The sequence below is a fragment of the Trypanosoma cruzi genome, genomic scaffold (genome assembly GCF_000209065.1).
Source record: "Trypanosoma cruzi strain CL Brener 1047053516649 genomic scaffold, whole genome shotgun sequence".
Classification (NCBI taxonomy): Eukaryota; Euglenozoa; class Kinetoplastea; order Trypanosomatida; family Trypanosomatidae; genus Trypanosoma; species Trypanosoma cruzi.
In genome coordinates, this window is record NW_001849427.1 from 103,687 (window position 1) to 125,425 (window position 21,739).

Consider the following 21,739-nt stretch of genomic DNA (forward strand, 5'->3'; position numbering starts at 1 on the left):
GCTGTATTGGTGCACAATATCCCTCACGTTATCCGTGCTAAGAAATTCCAATGCGTCGGGCTTCATCTCAAGTGTGATCTCCGTCCCACGGCCAAGCGTGTTGCCACGTTCGTCCTCGTATATGTAATATTGCCCGTCGCCAGCGGACTCCCACACCCACTGCACGTCACTGTCATCGCTCTTCGAAGCCACCCGCACGCGGTCGGCAACGAGGAAGGCGGAGTAGAAGCCAACACCAAACTGTCCAATGAGACTATCATCCTTCGTTTCCTTCAGCTTCTCCATGAACCGCTTCGTGCCGGAGGTGCCAAGGGAGCCGAGGTGCTCCTCCAGCTCCGCCTTCGTCATACCAATGCCGCCGTCCCGCAAAGTGAGAGTCTTGCGCTCATTGTCAATTATCACCCGCATTTCCAACGCCGGCACCTCACCGTCTTTGTTCTTCGGCTCCTTCGGTGCCGTGAGGTAGAGCATACGGATCTTATCGAGGGCGTCGCTGCCGTTAGAAATCAACTCGCGCAGAAAGACAGCGCGGTTCGTGTATAGAGAATTAATAAGAATGTCAAGCATCTTGCTCACCTCAGCCTGGAATGAGATTGGCCTCCCCTTCTCCACGCTCCCATCATCCTTCACCGTGACCCCAGTCACCGCAACGCCCAGCACAATAAGTGCAATAAGCATCGCCTGAATAATGTGGTGGCGTGCCATCACGTTTGTTATTGCGTTATTGCTTTATTGTGTTGTTATTGTTGTTGTTTTTGGTCCCGATTTTATTGTTGTTATTGCCTTTACTCCTACGCTTGAGTGTAACAAATAACAGTGGGCACTCGGACAGATAAATTGCCTCCTCGCCCCCTTCGGTTCCTTGCCTTGTATTGTTGTGTTCGTTCTTTTTTGTTTGTTTGTTTGTTTGTTTTCCTCCTAGCTTTGGTCCACCTGCCGTCCCCCTGTCGACACCGAGATGACGCTGATGACGCCTGTTGACTTGCCACAGTCGCTCGCTCTGGTGGCGTCACATTGCAATGAAGAGAGAAGACAGCGGGCACAGAGATGCGGGGGGTGGGCAAACAATAAAAGAACGTAAAAAAGAAAAAAAAAATTCTTTTAGTTTTCTCGGCTGCAAGCAGTCGGCACGGCGAAATACGTGCGGGGAATGAAGCCACAGACAGAGAGAAAGAGAGAAAAAGAAGAAACTTGCCTCTTCGCCAACAGAATGGGGGCCGCGAGAGCACCCCTCCGTCTTTCAACGCTTTACCGCCACTACTGTTGTTGTCTCCTCTGCGCCTCCACCTCCTCCCGCTTCCGCTGCGCCATCTCGCACCGCAGCTGCAGAAGACGGTTCCGCTCCTGCACGGCGGCGTAGTGCGGCAGCAAGTACTCAACGCCCATCCACCACGCCACGCCAATGCCAAGGAAAAACGTCCCCACCTGTATACGGCGCAGAATCGTCATCTTCTTCAGCACCTCTTTGTTCCGCGTCTCGCGCTGCCGTTCAAGGAGACCCTTGTTCATGATCTGCTGCGCCCGCGCCGAACTTTTGACCTCAAATGCCCGGCTCGTTTGCTCGCTCACAAACGCGCGCGGGTTTGACGCCATTTTGCGACGCTGCTGAAGCTCCTCCGCGGAGATCCCCACCTCCTTCGACGGGTCCCGCCGCGCCTCGTCCACTGCATTCCTCATCCACGATGACATGTCGGCCGCCGCCCTCACGTGATCTTTCGGGTTTCCCCCAAATCCCCCATCGCCATCTTCCGCATGGCCGCCGCTCCTGCCGCCCCCACCCGGAGCAGCCGACATGTGTGAGTCCAAAGCAGCACCGGAGACTCCCCCACGCCACTCAGTCGAGCAGACACAAACGCACACAAACTACCCCCGCCAGCCACAAAAAGAGAGGGAGAGCGAGCGAACAGAGCCGCACACGCAAAAAAAAAAAAAGAAAAAAGGAAAGAAATAAAGAAAGACGATCACGACAACAGCGCCAACTGAGTGAGAACAGCAGAAGAAAAAAAAGAAAAAAAAAAAAACTTTTTTTTTTGTTAAGAAAAGTCAAAGCAACAAATTTACAACGCACCTCATAGAAAACAAATACAACACATACAAATACATACACATATATATATATATATATATATAATGTAATTACTATACACGCGGGCCGTAGGGGTGATAAACCCCTCCGAAGATGCCCCCGAGTTCTCCGTCCACATCAATTGTGGGTGCTTCCCTGTTACGAGGCATAGAGAGGTTAAAAAAATAAATATATATATAATTTTTTGAAAGGAATGACAAAAACAATGGGTCAAACAAACGCCCACAAGATGCATTGGAAGAAATGCAGAGAAAAGAAGTAAAAATAAATAAAAAAGTCAAGAGAAAAACAAGAACCAAAAAAATATATATAAAGTGGGCGAAGAATTACTTCGGAGTAAACATGAGAAGCGCGGGTGTAGGCACCAGAAAAGGAAGGAGACCCTCCAGTGTCATCCGCAGTGTTTTATGCCCACCCCCACACACTCAGAGGCGCGTATTCCCCTTTTTACTGCTGCTCCCGCCCTGCAGCTTGACTTCTCTCTCTCTCTCCCTCTCCCACACTTCTTCTCTTATCTTCGTTTCCTTTTGTGCTCCTTGCCTCGTTTGGAAGGATACAGAGAAGTCACCCCGATTATTATTATTATTATTATTCTCTTTTTTCTTCTGTTGCTTCGGCTCCCTACATGTATAAAGCTCATTCCCGCATTTTGCGGCCTGATTCCTTACTCACCCACTCCCTCACTTGCGCTAAATCTTCTATCCGCCACACACACACACACACACTTCCTCCTCCCGCCGCGCCAGAGCAATAAAGAATCCCGCCCTTTCTTTTACTTCTCTGTTCTTTCTTCCCCTTTCCTGGCAACATGCCGTTACCGTTAAACCTTTAATGGCGACAAGGCTTCAAATAACCCCGCGTTAATTCTCATACTTTTGATTCCAACTTCTTCTTTGCTTTTCCCTTTTTCTAGTTGATTGGTTCGACTGATTTCGTGCTTTATTACGGAGCGTACTTAGCCTGTCGCGGAAAATTACTTCCTTCCTTCATCTATATATATATATGTATATGCAAATCCTCATATTTTCACTCCTTTTTTTTTTTTTTGTGTGTGTGTTTTGCCTTGTTTTCTCCCACTTCCCACAAATGCAAATGTTGACTCCTGTCCACTAAAAGTCGTAGAGATCGGCCTCGTTTTCCTGATTGTATGTGCTCATGCTCTCTTGAATCACCCGCTTCATGATGAGCGCCGCCACCTCCTTGTTGGGTCTCAGTGAATCCGCCGTCAGCGTTTTCCCTGTGATGGGGCACACGGAGCCGTTCTGCTCGAGCCACGCGAGTAACGCCTCCTGCTCGAACGTGTGGCCATACGGCGAAACAACAGGTCTCTTCATCACATTGCCGGTGAGGGCGCACAGCAGGATGGGATCAACACCTTCAATGACGTCCTTCCGAACCACCTCGATGTGCTGTTTCATGTCCACTGGGGCCGCGGCACTTTCAACGGGCACCTTCACTTCGGCTGTCTTTGAACGTAGCGGGGGCATCTCGCCCAGGATGCGATGCCTTCCTCCCGCAGCAACAGGGGCGGGAGACGGCAGCGGCTGGTGCGCCGCCACGCGTGGCTCCAAATCGCCAAAGAGCTTCTCCAGTGTGGTAAAAGTGTGGGTGCTGCGGTCGACAAGTGTGTCCGCCTCCACTGTCTTCAGAGCAGTGTGCCACGCCCGCGCCCATGCCAGCCCGCCCGGGGCAATCTCCCGCTGCAAGAAAGCCTCGGTTGTTTTCAAGAGGGCCTCGCTCAGCAATTGTTGAGGGATTTCCTCAATGGAGAGATCTTTCTCCCCGCCAAGAGCATCTATGTTGGCCATGAGGTGGAACATGTCCACATACAGGCGCATGAGAACACCAGACGCCGGGTTATCTTGTCTCACGTGGCGAATTGAAAACTGTAACATGTCATGCAGGTAAGGACAGAACAGACGCACCCTTCTAGCATGGCGGTGCATACGAAAGGTGCACAAAGAAGCAAATTTAAATCCTAGTGACATTCCGCGTAGCATTTCAACGCTAAGATCCGGGCTCGCTCCCTCCAAACTCTTTTGCAAGGCCTCGCACTGCATGAGAAGGTACAACGTCACAGAATGATCCAGTAAGGTGGTGGAAAGTAGAATGTGTTGTCGCCACTGCGTTGACTTTGTGGATGAAAAACGGAATATATTCATGACACAACGCATGACACTGCATGTCGCCACATGGAGCAGTGGAGTCATCACGTTCGTACTGTCCAGTTGCTCGGTCAAGACATCACTGATGACTTGAACGGCTCTCAGTCGAAGCATTAAGGCCAACAGGGAGTCGACCTTCTCCGTAAATAAAAGGCAAGAGGCCTCCTCTACTCCTTTTGAGGAATCAAAAAAAGCCTGAGGTTGCGTGAAGCCAAGAATGATGGTTATGCAATTACCTCGAAGTCCAAATTCGTACGCAGGTTCTTTCAGCAATATAGCGAGCATAAGCTGCACAGAAAATTGTGCGTTCCCGTCCGTAAACTCAAGCACATTCACAGCCTTCAGCTTGTATCCGGTCACACGCATGAGAAGCACGGCTACATGCTCCGTCATGCGTCCCAGATCGGGATTAAACGGCAACGTTCCATCCTCCTTTATCGATTCCTCAAAAATGCCCTCCAGCTTGTCCAATACATCAAAGATGCAGCCCCGGATGGGCTTGTGAAGAGCAAGGTTATTCAGGATGAGACACACACGCGACTTGTGATCCAGTGGCACCTCATTCGTGTTGGGGTTGTTCAGGTACTTCGTGACCAGCTTGTCTGAGATGCGTTGTGCGCACCGCTTCGCCTCCTCCAGGCTGGGGCCGTAAAAGACTTTTGCGCGGCCGATGTCACTCTCCCGGGACCAAAACGTCATCTCATCCACCCGCAGCGGTACGTCGGACTCAAGCCGCTCCGCAAGCTTCTGGATGGTCGCCATCTGCCGCCTGCCAAGTTTTTTTTTCTTTTCCTTTCGTTCTTTGTTGTTGTTGTTGTTGTTGTTTTAAACGGATCTGTCACCTTATTTTTTGTATTTGACGTATAACCTCCCTGCGCTCGCCCACCCAAAAAAAAAAAAAAAAAGTGATCCGGTAAACTCGCACGGGTGAGTCAGAGGGTTCGGGATCCCTCGGTGGCTCTATTGCATACGCGCTTGCTGGCCGTGCGTGTATCCAGCAGGGAAATAACAGCAAAGGGCGAAAAAAGAGCGTCAAATTGGCACGGCGGCAACTTCATCTCCGAGACCACAGGAGTAAATATATTTTTTTTTTTAAGTGGGTTTTTCTTTGCTAGCCGGTATTTCTTTCCCTCGCCTCGTCGTCCTTCAGGCTGCCCAACGCCTGCGAACACACGTCAGGGAGGTTGCCAAATAAAAAAAAATAGCAAAAATGAGATGTAAAAAATAACAGAGTCACTCATACCGGATCCGCCAACGGACGCGCCACTCACCCCACAGCTCGAGGCAAAGTGATCGTCTAACGATCAACAATGCAGAAAAATGTCGTGGTCAAAAGAAACGATAAAAAAAATACAACAAGTGGGCAACGGCGCATGACAGAAAAAAAGCAATAAACCTTCTACGGCCCACCTCTCCCTAAAAAATAATAAATGAATTGCCCAGTACCATCAAAGAGCCCTTTTCTCAGACCATGGATTTATTGGTCATCTGTGCCGCCAGCAAATCCGTCAGGACCGATTGGCCACCGCTTGGTGGAAGCAGGACTACTTTGTTCCTCCCCGTACTTCCCACCTCCTTCAGCGAGTCAAAGTACTGGTTCATGAGCAACAATTGCACCACATCGCGTGCGCCGACGCCCGGCACGCCATCGACAAACGACTCAATGCTGCTCTGCAGCCCTTCCATGATGGCCCTGCGCTCCTCCGCCAGCCCAACGCCAGCAAGACGCTTCTCCTCAAATTCCGCCTCCGCATCCTTAATTTTGACGATTTTCTCCAGTTCGGCCTGGTGCTCCGCGGCAGTCCGGCGGTAGGCATTAAGTTGGGTCTGCGCAATGGCCTGCTGGAGTTCGGTGCTCGGCTCAATCTGAGTCACCAGCGTTGCCTCAAGCGCAAAGCCGTATTGACTGAGGCGCTCCTTTAACTCCTCCTCAACCGCATGCTTGATGTTCCTCGACGCAACAAAAACCTCGTCCAGCGTGTACTTTGGCACCTCGCCGCGGATCACGTTGGCGGCGAAGCTCCCAATCTGCTTCTCCGGGTTCGCAAAGCGATAAAAGGCGTTGGTCGCCTCCTCCGGCAAGACACGGTAGTGGAGGCATGCCGTGATGAGAACCAGAGCATTGTCTTTTGTCTTCGTCTCGACATTAACGGAGGCATATTGCAGCTTCAAAGTCACGCGCCCCCGCACCGTCTCGACGCACGGAATGAGGCACTGGCAGCCTGGGTTGGCTATGCGCTGAAACTTCCCGCAGCTCTCAACGATGCCAAGTGACGACGTGGAGACGCAGAAGCAGCAGTACATTGCCTGTTCTTCTCCGTTTATGCTCCCCCTTTCCGCTCCGCCTGCTCGCTTGGTTGATGTTGCCTCTCTTTTTGCGTGTTCCTATAATGTTTTCACCGCCTGCTTGAGCGTGTTGCTTGCAGCAACACAAAATGAGAGATAAAAAAAAAAAAAAAAGAGAAGCGGCGTGTGTTGTTTGGCAGCGCCCACAATGTCCCCACTCCCGCACCAGCCCACGTACAAACACACACGCAAAAAAAAAAAAAAAAAAAAAAAAAACGGAACAGGAAGAAGCGGCACAACAAACAATCCAAAACAGTGGTCGTTTTAATTCGTCAGAGCCCCACGCAGACGCGCAAGTGGCTTCCGCAAATTGCTCTCACGCAGACGCTCTCAATCCTGACCCCTCTCCTCCTCCTCCTCCCCTTGCAGAGCATGGGGAAACACTGCTTGCCCCACGTAAAGAGTGGGCCGCCATTCTCTTACCCCGTTTTGTGCAACATGTCGGTTCAGCATCCGCAGCAATAGAAAAAAGTCTGCGGCGCACCTAGACACCATCTCCCTCCACCGCGACAAAGGTTCCGCAAAATATTTTTCAATCGTTCTGGGTGGTGGGGCTCCATGCACTGCAAGCGTCGCCCACTGCCTATTGTACGGAATGAAGCGAACAGAACCACCATCCGTGAGTTCAGAAATAACTTCGGGCGTGGCGCCACCCTTCTTCAGGCTGTCCTCGTGTGCCACAACGACGAGGTTCCCCTTCTGTGCCAAAACACTTTCACGGAGACGGAAGAGCAACTGCGGAGAAAGTGTCACGCCCTGGTTAACGTAAAGCAAAAATGTCATTCGGCGACGCGTCAGGTTGGCCTGTGCACATGTGTGCGAAACCAGAGTATATTCCGTGTGGTAGCGGCCCAGCGGGAATGTCCTGAAAATGACACGACTGACAAACCAAGCGTTGTTGAAGGAGACGCGTCGTATGCGCTCCGCCACACGGGAAATAATGAGCTCCACAGGAAGTTCCTTCTCCACTTGCAGAAAAAAAGGAAAGGGGAGTTGCAGCGACATTTCCCGCAGTACGGCAGATGCGCAGGCAAGCTCCTCCGTGGCACGTTCCACGGCGCTTTGAGTCCCTCTGCTGCTGATGGATACGATTGTCATGGGGCGGCGCTGGTCATCCTCCCCGAGAAAAATATACGACGCGGAGGACAACAATAACTCCGATGAACTCCGCCGCCGCTTCTGATGATGAATGCCGTTGCCGCCCGGGCCAGAGTCATCAAAGTACATGGATGCCAGTTCCTCCGCCCCTTCTTTGTTCCACGCCTCAGTCACGGGCGGCAAAACCTCATCCGGCGGTGCAAACTCCTTAAAGAGGCGCGTGGCGACATACTGTGACTCAAAGTCCATCCCCACGACATTCAATCCAAAGATTGCCAACAAAGAAAGCCACGTTAGAAGAGACCAGTAGGATGACAAAATATACGAGAGAGGCAAATTGAAAAAACAGCGTTGCTTCATCCTCACCTGCTCCTTAAATGTGAGCTTATCCGCCTGTGAACTGAGGAATCTCCACATGTTGAGCGTCGTTGCATCCGCGAACGCGTTGTGGAGATGGGGAGTTGAAGATCAATGGCTGCATTAAGAACATATGTGTACCTTGGGTTATTGCCCGCCGACTCGCTCAGCACCTCGCGCAGAATCATGACACTCGCCCATGGCGATAGGGTGAGGGGAAGTGATGTCACAAGAAGGCGCAACTCCGCCGGAATTTCGTCACTGTTTTCACCTGTGTCACCGTCACTGTCGTTACCGGCGTTACTCTCTTCTTTCCCAAACTTCCCCTCAGTAAAAACATTTACAAGAAGAAACAGTTTTCGACGGTACTCGTCCTGGATGTTGGGCAACGGCACATGTTGTTCCACAAAAGCAAAGAGCTCATCGCTGACAACCTTGCAGCTTTGTTGGTTTGCCCCAGTCTCGTCAACAAGTGCCTTGATCAACTCCTCAACAAAGGCTAAGAAGCGCTCCCGAATGGGAGCTGGTGTGGACAGTCGCAGAGGCCTCATCGTGCCCCCACCACAGCCACTGTTAAAATTCCCGCGGTCAACAGCGGCAGCAGTGGCGGTGGTGGCGGCGGCATTTCGACCCTCCTCAGCAGAGGAAAAGGTGGTGGGAGGAGAGGCACTAGCAGGGGCAGCCTTATCCCCCTCACGAGGCGAGTAACCCCGATTATCATCGTTTGGTGCATCAGATGTCACGGCCTCCACAATATTACGCATCTGGGCCTGAACTTGCCTTTTCAGCCGCCGGTGATCGCGAACGAGTGCTCTCAGGATTTCCTTCAGACTTCTGTACGAGAATGTCACCAATGCCCACGGGCTTCCGTCCATCACCTGCAGCTCCTCCAGTTGCCCACGCGCCGTACTTTCGCAGCTTCCTGTGCCGTGATGCAAAGGAATATTTTTCTGCTGTTGCGTCTCAAAAAGACGTGCACCAAGGGCAGCCACAAAGCCCAACTCATCTTTGGAGAAGGAGTGTGCGCCGCGACGGAGACGTTCCTCCATTCCCATCAGCACTTCACGAATGACAAGAAAGAAAAACTCCTCATGGCCGCTACTGTCAAGGAGTGGCAGGATGATCGTCATCACGACACGAAGATCGGTGAACTTTGCCGACAGAAGACCGCCTTTTTCCAGGAGAATAATTGCATCCGCCTGGCTGTGCTGAACCACCCGACGGAAATGATCATGGCACACGGAGGAGTTGGGAACCTCCTTCAGCAGCCAGAGCGTAAATTCCGTTAGCTCTGGGCTATCCGCGGGAACGATATATGTGGCTGCCAAGGACAAGACACTTTGACGACAAATACCAGCTAGAACGTTCAAAACATGAGCCAAATCACCCGTTTTCGGCAATGCCGTAGCAAGAGAAAAAAGTTTTTCGGCGGCGACAAATAAGTAAGTGGGAGGTGTCACCACATGACCAGCAACTTCATCGGCCTCACGCTTCAGCTGCTTTAAACATTGCAAAAGCAGTATGGCCCCAAGCACGTGTCGTAGGTTGACCTTTGCTAATTTTTCCACCTCGCTATTGGATGAATCCTTCCTATATTCAACCAGTACGTCTCTCAGAACATGACAAAGATACGGTCTAAGCTCACTGCTATAAATCGCAAAAGAATAGACGGCAGCGGCGTCACACATGCCCCAATCCACACCGTTTTCCGTCATGCGTGCCTCGATACTCTCAAATTGTCGAAGTTCAAGTCGATGTTTTTCACCGGCGTGGTGCGCGACGTACATCGACCGAAACGAAGGAACACGGGCAAAAGCGGCGGATGAGAGCTCTCCATCCTCACGGAGCCACTTAACGCGGTTGTCCTCTTCGGGAGTGAGTAGTAGTCGCGCCACCCAGAAACCTTCCCTTTTCCCCTCCCCCTCAGTCTCCTCCAGTTGTGAAAGACATTCGCAAAGCCCGACTTGTTGCGCCTGGGCCAACGCGGGTCCAACCAAGGCTTCATATTTCGCCTCGCCCACTAATTCTCGTAACGGCTGCTCCACATCGGCGAGTTTCAGTGCGAAAACGAAGTCATCCCGTTCCCGATCCTCCTCGCTGCGAGAAACGGCAAAAGAGGAGTTTTCCGGCTCCTGCTCGGTCACGCGGTAGAGTAGTGCGGCACAGCAGCAGCGGTTTCTATTTGGCGTGGAGAGAATTTCCTTGGGAGAGAGAAGGTTTTTCGCACAGACGCCCGGGGAGGTGTTGCGATTCCTGAGTACCGCGTACGCCGAGCGACGAAAGGTTTTGTATGTGCCTCCTTGAGGCATCTCCGCCGCTGACGATGATGGTGGCGGTGGCGGGAGGCGCTGGAGAACAATCGGGACGTCGCTCTCAAAGCGGTCAAGACTCTTCACAGTCAGGCCGCCCGTCGCGCGTCGTCTTAGGCAACTCGTGGAAAAGGCCAAACGCCCCATCGTCATTCCCGCCTTGAAAAGAAACAGCCGTCAAATTGCGACACGAACGCACAAAACAAAACCACACGCGTGTGTTTGTTTTATTTTTTTTTTTTAAGCGTAAAACGAAAAGAAAAAGAAGGGCACGGGAATGTCGCAAATTTCCAAGAATAAAAATAATAATAATAAAAGGACGTAACACATCCAAGCAAGAGTAAATAAAAATAAATAAAAGCGCACGAAGAAAAACCAACAATTCCTCTGGTATTACGGTCGCTAATGGTGTAATTTAGTGGGGTGGGGAGGGTAAGAGAACATCACCCCTTTCTATTCGCTAAACAACATCATACACGGCCCTTTTTATTTGCAGTCCTGGTAGAGCTAGCCGTACCGAGCGGAGCCCCAAATGCAGTCGTACCCCCAGTTCCAGTCGCAGGTGGAGCTGACGCGCCAAAACCAGCAGCAGCAGTGCTAGCTGTGGTTGTGGTTGTGCCTGCGGTTGTCCCTGCCAAAGTAGGAACAGCTGAAGCAGTGGCAGCAACAGCTGCGGCAGGGGCAACAGGGGCAGCAAACCCAGTGGTGTTGGTACCAACAGACGCCGGGGCGGAATCCTGTCGCTGACGCTCAAGTAACACATCGTATTGCATTCTTCGCTCCCCATTGCTAAGGGCACCCAAGCGATCCAGACCGACAGAACGTCTATGAATGTCCCCAATTGTATCGTGGTTAGGTTCTGAAAAAGAAGATGCTTCAGCTGAGCGCAAAGGAAATGGCCTTTTGGGCCCCACGGGCATCTGCCACTGTTGCTGGGCAAGCAACACCTCGGCTTCAGAAGATCCATACAAATGGACAAAGAGATCCCGGGCGGCATCTGCCCTTGCATGCAGTCGCGAAGTCCACGCAGCCAAATTCAGGAGGGTGGCCAACTCATTGCTGAGAGTCGTGTTCATTTGAACGACCGGATGGGAAGCTATTGTAGGCCGTAGCCCGGTCGCAGTATCGAGTGGCTTCATCTCTGCAGTGTATCGTGAAAAATGTGATGCCGAAGGTTCTGTATTAGTTGTATTGGACGTGTTTTTGTCATTATTCGTCGTGCGCTTCTGTCGTTGAGCGTTGGGCAAAACAGCGAGCTCTAATTCCGTCAGGACCGCAGACATCTCTTCCATCCGAGTCTGAACTTCGCGAAGACAGCACTGAAAAGGCTCGGAGGGAAGCTCTGCTCGATTACCACCCAACCGCTGCGTAAAGTCCTGTTCCGCCAATGGCTCCCAGACGTGCTTTGAGTACTGAACAACGTCCTCCTCACAGTTCTCCAACAGCATGCCGAGATGTTGCCCCTGAACCTCCCGCTCAAAGCAGTCCACGCGAATCGCATCCACGGCATTATCACCTGCCGTGAGCTGAACAAGTTTCTTCTGCAGTTCCATATAGCTTGAAGAATCACCGGCACTGGTTCCTATTGAGTCTGTCAAGAAACTCTCAACAAATCGCTTTGCGTCGTGCTCCGCCTGAATGAAGTTGTGCAGCTCCATTAAGTGCTGCTGCAATGGCGGAGGCAACTCTTCAAACAATACATCATCACGAAAAGTGGAGAAATTGACACTCCGCGCCCAGTCGGTGGAGAAGCCCGGACCCTTTATGCCCTTGTACGAGGGCACCTGCGCCTGGCCCCCAATAGCCGCTGCAGTGCCGAAGCCCTTGGCAGCACCAAATCCGCTAAATCCAACGGTGGAATTCCCGCCAAACCCACCCGTCGTGACGGTGTTTGCGCCGAACCCACCAAAGCCAGAAGAAGCACTTTTCCCCGCAGTCGCTGCTGGCGCGGCCGCAAATCCAGTTCCCGCAGATGCCTGTCCAGGTTTGAACATGCCCTCACAACAACTAGTAGACCATTGAGTCAAAGGAAATCAAAGAGGCAATGGTGGGGTGTGGACTCGGGGCAAAAGAAACACTGGGAGAGGCGTAAAGATGGTATGATCCATCATCATTCCAAACACTCAGCGAAGCACCAGCAAGAAAACAAAGGGCAACAACGCCACCATTATGATACAAATGAGGACAGAATAGAAAATCTATGATCATTCGGGGGACGCCACACTTCGGGCGGCCCAGTTATTACCATTCCATTCAAAAGTAATAATGAAACAACGCAACAAAAAAAAAAACATTTCATCATCGAATAGACCCATTTAACAAAGCAAAACGCCCACCAATCCATTTTTTTCTTCCTACTCTGACCTCCACGTCTAGCTACACAATGCCATCTGACTGCCGAAGAGGTGGTCGAGCAGCGACATAAGCTTCCTGCTATGAGGCACCTGCCGTTAAGAGAGCTTTTCGGTGCGGAGGTCCTGTTCAATGTTCGGCGTTCGGCTCACAGCCAAGGTGCCTAGACATTCTGGAAGCAGACGGTTCTGGTGAGAAGTTGCGGGATCGGCATTGGTTTGTGCAATCTCTCACACTCCAGTACGGGCGACCACGGAGCTCACATTCCCAGTATCCTGCTCGTGCAAGGTGAATCCGTTCCTGTCAGTCAACAAATTCCTGAGTGATCAGGTGCTCGCCGCCTGGATCTGAGGGCCTGGCGCTGCACAGCAAGTAGCGGAGGGTGTCCTGACGCATGGTACTACGCCACGCTTTGACGAGTTGGGTAGTAAAGCATGTCAGCAGGTCCGTGTGCCATATGGGTGCTATTCAATGCTCCGTGTGTTGTCCGCTTGCAATGGTCTGCGTCGCATGCTAATCTGCAGGCTCGTTAACATGTGCTCCACAATGCCCGCAACAAGACTGCAGCTGCACGGACCAGCCGGCACTTGTTAGTGTCAAGAGACGCTGCCAGATCTGATCCTCCGTCCAGCCGGTCCGACTGAGCGGGCCCTTGTTTAGAGCAGCCAGAATGGCCTGGCTGTGTGTCACCACAAGCAGGGTCTTGTGTGTGCTAGATACGGGGGATAATCAGCCTTTCCAGGGCCAGGAGCGGCGCACGGGATTCCGTCCTGCGGCTACATGGGCGTTTGCCGCGGTTGAAACCTAATTTCGCCATTATCCGCGATGAATGAAGGGATGAGAGCAGCATACCAACCCCGACTGACGTGGGAATGCCAACACCGCCATCTGTTGCGAGTAACCAAAAACAATGGCTGTGTGTCGCTACAGCCTCTTCGCTGACACGGCGCTTCTCCGTTGCAAGCTCTGTTTCGTCGGTTATTAAGTGGTCCATCGGAATTTCCACAAGAAAGAGGTGGACGCTCGAGTCGTTACTGCACACAACGGCGGAGGGCATCACAAACGGCTTCATCCGAGACCCTCCAACACGTGCATGCACCCGCTGCGCTATCTTGAAACAAAGCCAAGCACTCCCCAGCACAAGCAGATGATCGATTTCAGCCACGGCAATGGTTTCAGCCAAGATGTCCAGAGGTTTTGTCTTTCGGCGTTCTTCCAGTCTCTCCTCCGAGCACTCCCATGTCTCTGCCTCCTCCACAAGGGACCGATAAAGCATCCAATAGTCCACAAACATGCCACCCACGCGGTAACGATAGCTGCGGGCCACGCGCTCTGTGGCTAGCCGCATCAGCTGACGCAGACCATGAATGAAAAACAAGGGATCGTCATGTTTCCAAATGCCCTGAAAGCAGTGAATGGCAGGAGCAAAGCACATCTCCTCCTCAACGTCCATGGTGTGCTGCATCGCATACAAGGATACAACGCCGGGTCAACCAAAGCGTGGTGCCTCCACCGCGGAATCAAGAAAAGCGGTTGATATCCAAGAAAAACAGCGCCCTTCGTTGGCGTCAGGACCAATGTGCTTGTCCCCGCAGCACAAAACTTGGCAACAAACATGACACGGGCCCCACCGCGTTTTCACCACCCCGTCGCGCCCCGACACGCAAAACACCCAGGTGAGTGTCCATGTCAGATTCAAAGCGGGCGATTGTCGCGTTGCACCCTGTGTCGTAGTACGCCACGAGAACAGGGGTGGGCGCGGCAACACCCGGCTACAGCTCTGTCCCAAACACGTCTGCTCGAGGCTGTTCGGCGCCCTCCTCCTCCGCCTGCGGTTCGAGCGTGACGACCGTCCGCTCATGAACCCTCGTCGCCGCAGTCACGCGCAGCTCTCCTATCGCCGGCCGCGCCAACCTTTGCTCCGTCACGGTCATGGCGCCACCCGCCCCTTTAGGAACCAGCTCTACGCTCAACAAACAGAAAACAGAAAAAAAAGGCAAATGTTCACCGCCGCGCACTGCTGCAGAGACCAACAACACAACACAAAAAAAATCGCGTGTCTACTCATGCGGTAAGAATGATCTCATGCCCAGCTGCTCCACCCCGAAGGCAGCGGCGGAGTGGGGGCTTCTGGGAGAGGCACCAGCTGCTCCTCCACCCGGCCGTCCACATTCACAACCGTGCGCCGCAGCAGTGCCGACTCGTGCAGCACGCGGGCAACAGCCAACAAGACAGACGGCTCCTTCTTCAGCATCGCCTTGATGTCCTGGTGGGTCGCGGGGTCGTCGATTTGCCGCCGCAGCTCCTTGATGATGCTGTAGATCTCGTCCGTGGCCATGCCGTAGATGCTTGACGGCGGCGCTGGCGGCGGCAGCGGCGGCAGCGGCACGTCGCACACGCTCGACGCCCCGCTGCTCGGCGACCGCGCTCCCTCCGAGCCATCATTCACCTCGTTGTCGTCGTCAAAAAACATCCGCTCTTCCTACCAATACCTGCACGGCACACAACAAAAAAATAAGAAAAATTGACAAGAAACAAAATGGGAAATGTGGGGAAAGTGGCAACCGCAGCAGAAGCGCCTGACGCAAAGCGTGACCAACAACAAACCCAAAAACACATACAAATTAACACTTCAGCTGAAGCTTAACCACTAATAACATTTTTCAAAAAAAAAAAAAAAAACCGCCACCACCACACAGGTGCACCACGACTGTCGACGGTAAGATCCACCGTTGCCGCAAAATACCCGCATGTTTGGAGCTTCTTGGTTGCACTTCAGCATGCATTTACCTGCAACTCCACCAGGAAATAAATAAAACAATCAAGCCTACATACAACATCCCGGAAGAGAGCCGTCATCACAATCACAATGCCGCTCAGTGCCCACAGCCAACCCGCACACAGCGCACACCTCCACGTATCCCCCCAACCCAAGAACAAAAACACAACCCCTCAGCATACATGGCGCACATTTGCGTGCAGAGTTTATAGCAAAACAAATAACAAGGAAATAAAGCACTATGGAATTAATAGATAAGGAGGGAGCGACACAAGATGGAACCACCCACAAAAAAAAAGTTATTACAAAATCAAATATTTGCCTGGACTGCTGGCCGGTTCCCTAACTGTCATATAAATGAAAAAAACAGGACTAGAAAGAAATAAAGCAATGAATTGGCAGTGGGTTCGCCACGGCCTCGATGTTTTCTCAATATAAATATTATATTCGGGTGGCCACCGTAGTGACATGCTGCACCCTATTCAAATTAGTGATATTTACTACACACAAAGTGGCAGGCTTCAGACGTCTACCAGCCACAAAACCACGCCGCAAGAAAAGCATCAAAAGGAGGCGGGTTGGATGGCAAAAAATAAAAGCAAATTAAATGCGTCTTGTTCTTATCGGCTACTTTGTTCCTTCCATCGCGGCAAACCAAAGATCCATAGGATAGAGAGTAGCCGTAAGGAAATATATTCCACTTATCAGGATGTACATTAAATTGGGCAGCCAGCCCTATCGCGAGCATCCTTTCACAAAATTTCAAAAACACAAAAACAGCTCTTAACAGAAGCCCACACCGTTATTGCCTACACTCACACAATCATCAATTACAGCTCGCGACCTCAACGCTCACACACCATTCGCTGCCACAGCGAAGCACATTTTACACACGCCGGCGACCTTGAATGGTGGCAACCGGGTCCTCCTCCACCCACCACACCCCCTCCGCCGTGGACAAGGACGCCTGGCGCAAGCCACTTCGCCGATGTAACTCCCCGAGCGGCCCGGCTCTCCCAACAGAAAACCTACGCAACCGCAACGCGCCTGTGCTCCCAATAAAGGCACCTTCTGACAAACTCATTGTGCGCAGTCCCCATTCAATTGAGGCTCCAGAAACACGTTTTTTAATCACACCGCACACCTTCGCCGCAAGCCGCCCAATCACCACACGGCAGGCGTCCTGGTCACACCCTGCTCCGGCCCCTCTCGGCATTCGGACACTCCAGCGGTGGCACAAAGGGAGCAGCGCCTTCAGTCGCTGCGGAGCTGCAAGGGTGCCAAACAGTACAGCCAGCACGGACGCAATGTAGCCTGAGGCGCCGCTCCGCTCAGTGGATACAGAGCCATCACCACTTGTCAAATCACTCTCATAGTCAAGATCAGGCACCTCATGGTCAAGGCGCAGTGCGGCAAAGGTGCGCCCGGGAACGGCACCCAGCGCAGTCACCTCCACGGGCTTCGGCACGCCGCGCAGTGCCACAGTGCAAGGTACGCCGCACGCGTCAGCAGCAACTGCCCGCCGTTCCCAACGCTTTCCGTGCGCGCAGCCGTGTTCGACGTTTCGCCGTAGCAGTCGAACCCCTTCGTCACCTCGTCGCGCCGGATGTCACACAGCCCGGTGCAAACTCCGACGCGCACGCGCAGGCCGCCCCAGTACTGCCGGTACACAGCAGCGTTCAGGCGCGCGGTCGGCGGCTCGTACTCCCCGTCCTCCCCAGCACGGCCCCCCTCAAACATGTGGTACGCGTCGTCGATCACGCTCGTCCCCCAGTCCTGCTGCAGGAACACCCGCTGCGGCTCACGCACAATCTGCACGGCGGCGAACACTCTCTTGCACGCAATCATGAACGAGTCGCCAATCGTCTTCAACTCGTAGCAGTGGTACCTCGCCATCAGCGAGCGGATCAGGTGGTGGTGCGTCGCCACGGCGTCGGGCATCACCTCGGGGCACTCAGCCCACAGCAAAGTGCTGCTCTCGATGTCTGTGAACACAATCGTCACGGGGTGCAGCCGCTCCTTCGGCGCGTTCGCGTTGTCACGCAAGCTGTGGCAGAAGTACAGCAGCACAGCAACAAGCAGCAGAGCAGCGCCGCCGGCAATGACGTCGATCAGCCGCCGCGCCGTCATTCCACACGCAGCGGGATCCGTGTCCTTTATCAACGGTGCCACGGCAGGGAACAGCACCGGCACAGGGGGGTCCAGCGCACAGGCAAGCGGCCACACAGAAATGTGAGCCGCGCCGTAGTTCCTGCCGCATCCAGCACCGCCCTCAGTAGCAGGTCACGCCCTGCCATCAGCGAAGGGTCCGTACAGCATGCCTTCCAGGGCGACAACAACATTATTGTAGAAGAGGCCAGCCAGCAGCTCAGCGCTCACATGGTACATTCGCGAAAGAGCAGTATGCACCAGCCGCGTGGCCGCAAAGCCCATCAGTGACAGCGGCGTCCGGTATTCCTCCCTCGGCACAGCGGCAGCAAAATTCTTGGCGGTTTCCGACTCTGGATCCTCGTCGTTCCAGTGCGGCAGACTCGTCGCAAACACAACACAGTCCACACCCGCACCGGCACGGAACGCAGCAACAAGCTCAGCGTGCAGGAGTGAAAACTCCGAGAACACGACAAGCACGCGCACAACGCCGTGCGACGCCACGTGCCGCGCAATCCCACCGGCACCGCCAGCTGAAAGGCCCACCACAAACACAACGCCCCCTCCACCACAGGTGGTCCACCAGCGCGTCGCAGAAGCCAGCGACACGCCAAACGTCAACAGCGAGCGCAGCAGCCTCCCCGCTGCCGATCACTCCGTGCGCGCAGCCGCCACTCGTGTTCCCGAGGTACTCCGCAAGCAAGAAAAACTGCTGCTCCAGCGTCAGCGACAGGCGGATCATGTTTCTCTGGAACCTGTTCAGCCGCGGCTCAAGAGGCAGCGGGTCAATGATGGTCACACCCTCCACGTCCAGCATCGCATCCGTCACCACACCGCTCACAAAGTGAACCCGCCGTGCACTCATCTCGGACAGCAAAGCATCTATTGCCCCAGCAGCCGAAGTACTGAGAGTGCGGAAATTAACAGTAGTGCCATCATGATCATCCTGGGGCGCCTTTGCGGCGTCCGAACCAGCCAACGTGCTACCCATAGCCAGTTGCGCAACCACAGCATCCTGCATCATGAAAGCCAACCCATTCAAGGGTGCATGCAACTCTATAAGAGAGGCGCCACATTCATCCAAATTCAGTGTGAATGCACCCTCAGCCACATCCTCAGAACGGAACCTCTCCATAATTCCGTTTATGTACGGTCCGACCGCCCTGGTTGCAGAGGCACGTGGCGCCCTGCGACGCAGCCCTCGTTTCGCACTCAAAACCGTATTCGCCAATCACAATGTCGTCAAAAACTACCGGCGTTGTTTGTACAGAGACGCCAAGAACGACGTGCGGTCCCTCACCCATTCACGACCGCCCAGCGCCTGTGAGAGCACCTCGCCAGAAATCCACCTAGCAACCATCATATCGCCCTCGTCGTCATGAATAAAAAAAGAATCCTTGTCGGTATAGTACTTTTGGCCGCTTTTCTCCAGATATACCCGCATCAACTCCTGGAAACGCCGGATGGCCTCGCACTGTGTGTCCTTCGCCAGTGGGTTCGTCCCAGTCGTGATCACCTGCCCAGTCACAAACTCAACACCGCCAGCCACAGCAGCACGCCACACCCTCAAAACAAGGTCCTGCAGCACCGAGGAACCAAGCAGGTACGCGCCAGAAGTACGCTTGCCCGCCAGCATCCTCATAACAAACTTCACGGCATCATTTGTCGGTGACCCAAACACAATCACAGCCTGCGGCTGGGTGTCAGCAAACGCCTCCCACGCGGCGTCAAACACTTCCTTCCTCGCACCACCGGTCACAGAGCCCTCCACACTGAAGACACCGCTCAGCTCGTAGCCCATCCCCGACATCGAACGTTCTGCCAGCTCATACTCAATACCACCAAAATATTCACCCTCCATGTACATGAAGCCCAGCCGACGCACACGCAGATGGGCCAAGGCGTAGCGGAGGAGTGCCAGCAGCTCGGCTGCTGGGTCAGCACGCAAAAAGTAAAACTTGGGTTTCCACCCACGCACCAAACTCGACCCAGTGAACGGGGCAAACAAGACAAGGCCATGCCGCATAGTTACGGTCAGAGAGTTCGCAAACATCGTATCGCCAATAGCGCCTGCCACAAGAAGAATATAACTGCTTTCATTCAACGCTTTTCCTATCACCGCTCCACTCGTTTGCATTGTGGAGACCTTCCTGATAATCTCCACATAAACAGCGTCAGCAACAGTGAAGTTGCGCGACCAGAGTGCCGCCTCTAGCCCAGCCTCAAGTGAATCCACCAATTTCTGGTCAATTGGGAGGCCCGTCACACTCAGCATAAAAACCTTCACACTGGTCTCACAGGCAAATGGTTTGGAAACCGCTACCTGCGGGTCAAACAGCAGCAGCAGGGCAACAAAAGGCACCGCGCCGCCGCACAAGCACGTCGCCCTCGCGGCCACACCGCCACCCATCCCACCGCCATGCCCGTTGCCCTAAAACTGCCTTGCTGTGTAGGTTGTGGCTTCCTGCAGGGGAAACAAAGAAGGGAAGAAAAAGGTGCACAGAGGAAAGGAAAGGAATCAGCCGTGTCCGCAAGTGCAGCAGAGAACAAATGAGCGTCAACGACAAAAGTGCCGCCAAACACATGTGGAGACAGTCCAGCACAAACAACGGTGTGGGTGGTTATGTACATCGTCCCTCACAACGTCGCGGTCGCCCCACACTACTATGCAATACATCACGGCGACGTCGCCTGCGCGTGCCGCGCGGCTGTCTGCATCCTTCCCACGGCAGCTGGACAGCCAGCATGCAGTGCACCCAACACGCACAGCCACCACTCGGCCGCGCTCCGGCGTCAACACACTCGCGCCCTCTTCAGGAGCGCAGCGAAGAGACGGCGGGGAGCAGCAGTCAGAAGCAAGGCACCCGGTACGCAAGCAGCCTCGGTGCACTCACACACGCACAACCGGGACATCACTACCACCCCCGGAAGGAGGAGGCACAAGAGCGCATGCAGCACAGCGGGGAACACGCGGCGCAGCCCGATTCCTCACGGCCCCACCGCAGCAGCGATGCCTCTGCTTCGCATCCCTCGCAGCCCAGGCACTCGCAAAGGGCAACAGCCGACGCCGACCACTGCCACGGACGCCCGCTCACAGCTCCCGCGCAGTGTCACAGGGGTCCACGGTGCCGCCACAGGCTCCAGTTGCATCGGCTGCCGTCCGAGAGTCCGCGCCCTGGCCGTCCCCGACCCGCCGCTCCACCTGCTCCGCAGCAGCACCAGCGGACGGCACGCACGATGGCACGCCGCCGGCAATGACACCCCGCCTCAGCGCCTCCCAGCGAGAAGCAAAGTGCTCCCTGATCCAGTTCGCCGCAGTGTCGCCCAGCTGCGTCAGAGGCGTCCGGTGGAGCGGCGGGATCGTGTACACCATCGCGCCCTCCCCCGCCCCCCCGCTCTCCCCACCCGCGCAGGGAACCGCACGCAGCTTCAGCACCCACATGAGGTCCGCCACGCAGCCCTCCGTGAGAACATTCACCACGTGCGGGGGCACCCGCAGCTCAAAGGGCGCGGCGTCTCCGCTGAGGAAGTGACTGTACGCCCTGTAGAAGACATCGCGGAAAGCATCCAGCACCAATTCCTCCTGCACATGCAGCCGCTCCATAGAGACCCTCAGCTCCGCCGGCACGTCATCCCCGTCTTCGTCGCCCCTCGGCACCGTCGCGTCCCCGCCCTCACCCGCCCCCCGCCCTCCCGATGTCACCGACGCCTGCGTCCGCGACTCCCCCGGGCGCGCCGCGTCCGTTGCCAGCGGGCCATTGCCACGCATGTACGTCCCGTGAAAGAACTCGTCGCGGGTCACAAGGAAGTACGCCCTGTCGGCAGTGCGCAGCACCTCATCCTCGTCCAGTTCGCCCTCAGGCGCCGGCTCACCAAACCTCGGCGCAAGGTTCACCGGCATCTCGCTCGCCGAGTTGCGGTCCGCCACACGCAGCGAGCCGCACCACAGGAGCCACAGCCGGTCCCTCGCGTCGCTCTTGAAGTACAGAACCATCCGCGTGATGTGCTTGTGCTCCGTGTAGAAGAAGTGCGTGACGATTTCGGCGCACACGCTCTTCACCTCCCACGCGACGTGCGCCGACACGGTGCCCTCCTCGCT

General features: G+C 54.3%; 7 protein-coding genes and 3 pseudogenes across 7 annotated transcripts, besides 26 other annotated features; all 10 read right to left on the reverse strand.

The window, feature by feature from the left end:
* Tc00.1047053506591.4 (lipophosphoglycan biosynthetic protein, putative) lies at positions 1-705 on the reverse strand (the record flags this gene model as incomplete). Its single annotated transcript, XM_805360.1, has 1 exon — positions 1-705. A coding segment is annotated over one exon (705 nt), but the record flags the coding sequence as incomplete, so codon positions are not given.
* Positions 1-12,800: a sequence feature (heterozygous, Esmeraldo-like haplotype).
* Positions 711-782: a microsatellite.
* Positions 891-913: a microsatellite.
* On the reverse strand, positions 1,258-1,794 carry Tc00.1047053506591.10 (hypothetical protein, conserved; the record flags this gene model as incomplete). Its single annotated transcript, XM_805354.1, has 1 exon — positions 1,258-1,794. The coding sequence occupies one exon, from the start codon at positions 1,792-1,794 to the stop codon at positions 1,258-1,260; it is 537 nt and encodes a 178-aa protein (XP_810447.1).
* Positions 1,922-1,958: a microsatellite.
* Positions 1,997-2,021: a microsatellite.
* Positions 2,098-2,130: a microsatellite.
* Positions 2,243-2,272: a sequence feature (AT_rich).
* Positions 2,336-2,400: a sequence feature (A-rich).
* Positions 2,659-2,679: a microsatellite.
* Positions 3,196-5,013, reverse strand: Tc00.1047053506591.20 (U-box domain protein, putative; the record flags this gene model as incomplete). Its single annotated transcript, XM_805355.1, has 1 exon — positions 3,196-5,013. One exon carries the CDS (start codon positions 5,011-5,013, stop codon positions 3,196-3,198), a length of 1,818 nt encoding a protein of 605 aa, XP_810448.1.
* Positions 5,054-5,076: a microsatellite.
* Positions 5,327-5,347: a sequence feature (AT_rich).
* Positions 5,716-6,555, reverse strand: Tc00.1047053506591.30 (hypothetical protein, conserved; the record flags this gene model as incomplete). Its single annotated transcript, XM_805356.1, has 1 exon — positions 5,716-6,555. The coding sequence occupies one exon, from the start codon at positions 6,553-6,555 to the stop codon at positions 5,716-5,718; it is 840 nt and encodes a 279-aa protein (XP_810449.1).
* Positions 6,788-6,813: a microsatellite.
* On the reverse strand, positions 6,927-10,514 carry Tc00.1047053506591.50 (annotated as a pseudogene).
* Positions 10,657-10,678: a sequence feature (AT_rich).
* On the reverse strand, positions 10,832-12,355 carry Tc00.1047053506591.69 (hypothetical protein, conserved; the record flags this gene model as incomplete). The annotated part of the gene is made up of 1 exon (XM_805359.1): positions 10,832-12,355. The coding sequence occupies one exon, from the start codon at positions 12,353-12,355 to the stop codon at positions 10,832-10,834; it is 1,524 nt and encodes a 507-aa protein (XP_810452.1).
* Positions 11,000-11,057: a microsatellite.
* Positions 12,705-13,719: a mobile genetic element.
* Positions 12,801-13,478: a sequence feature (areas not merged during assembly with more than two copies in the genome that could not be assigned to a particular haplotype).
* Positions 13,479-13,798: a sequence feature (areas merged during assembly that could not be assigned to a particular haplotype. This can correspond to areas where the two haplotypes were merged or to regions with more than two copies in the genome that were merged during assembly.).
* Tc00.1047053506591.81 lies at positions 13,726-14,574 on the reverse strand (annotated as a pseudogene).
* Positions 13,799-15,550: a sequence feature (heterozygous, Esmeraldo-like haplotype).
* Positions 14,797-15,186, reverse strand: Tc00.1047053506591.90 (hypothetical protein, conserved; the record flags this gene model as incomplete). Its single annotated transcript, XM_805357.1, has 1 exon — positions 14,797-15,186. The coding sequence occupies one exon, from the start codon at positions 15,184-15,186 to the stop codon at positions 14,797-14,799; it is 390 nt and encodes a 129-aa protein (XP_810450.1).
* Positions 15,067-15,100: a microsatellite.
* Positions 15,551-15,935: a sequence feature (areas merged during assembly that could not be assigned to a particular haplotype. This can correspond to areas where the two haplotypes were merged or to regions with more than two copies in the genome that were merged during assembly.).
* Positions 15,936-16,808: a sequence feature (areas not merged during assembly with more than two copies in the genome that could not be assigned to a particular haplotype).
* Positions 15,990-16,250: a mobile genetic element.
* Tc00.1047053506591.120 lies at positions 16,379-20,050 on the reverse strand (annotated as a pseudogene).
* Positions 16,809-17,019: a sequence feature (haploid, Esmeraldo-like haplotype).
* Positions 17,020-17,104: a sequence feature (heterozygous, Esmeraldo-like haplotype).
* Positions 17,105-17,964: a sequence feature (areas merged during assembly that could not be assigned to a particular haplotype. This can correspond to areas where the two haplotypes were merged or to regions with more than two copies in the genome that were merged during assembly.).
* Positions 17,965-21,739: a sequence feature (heterozygous, Esmeraldo-like haplotype).
* Positions 20,732-21,739, reverse strand: Tc00.1047053506591.130 (hypothetical protein, conserved; the record flags this gene model as incomplete). Its single annotated transcript, XM_805358.1, has 1 exon — positions 20,732-21,739. A coding segment is annotated over one exon (1,008 nt), but the record flags the coding sequence as incomplete, so codon positions are not given.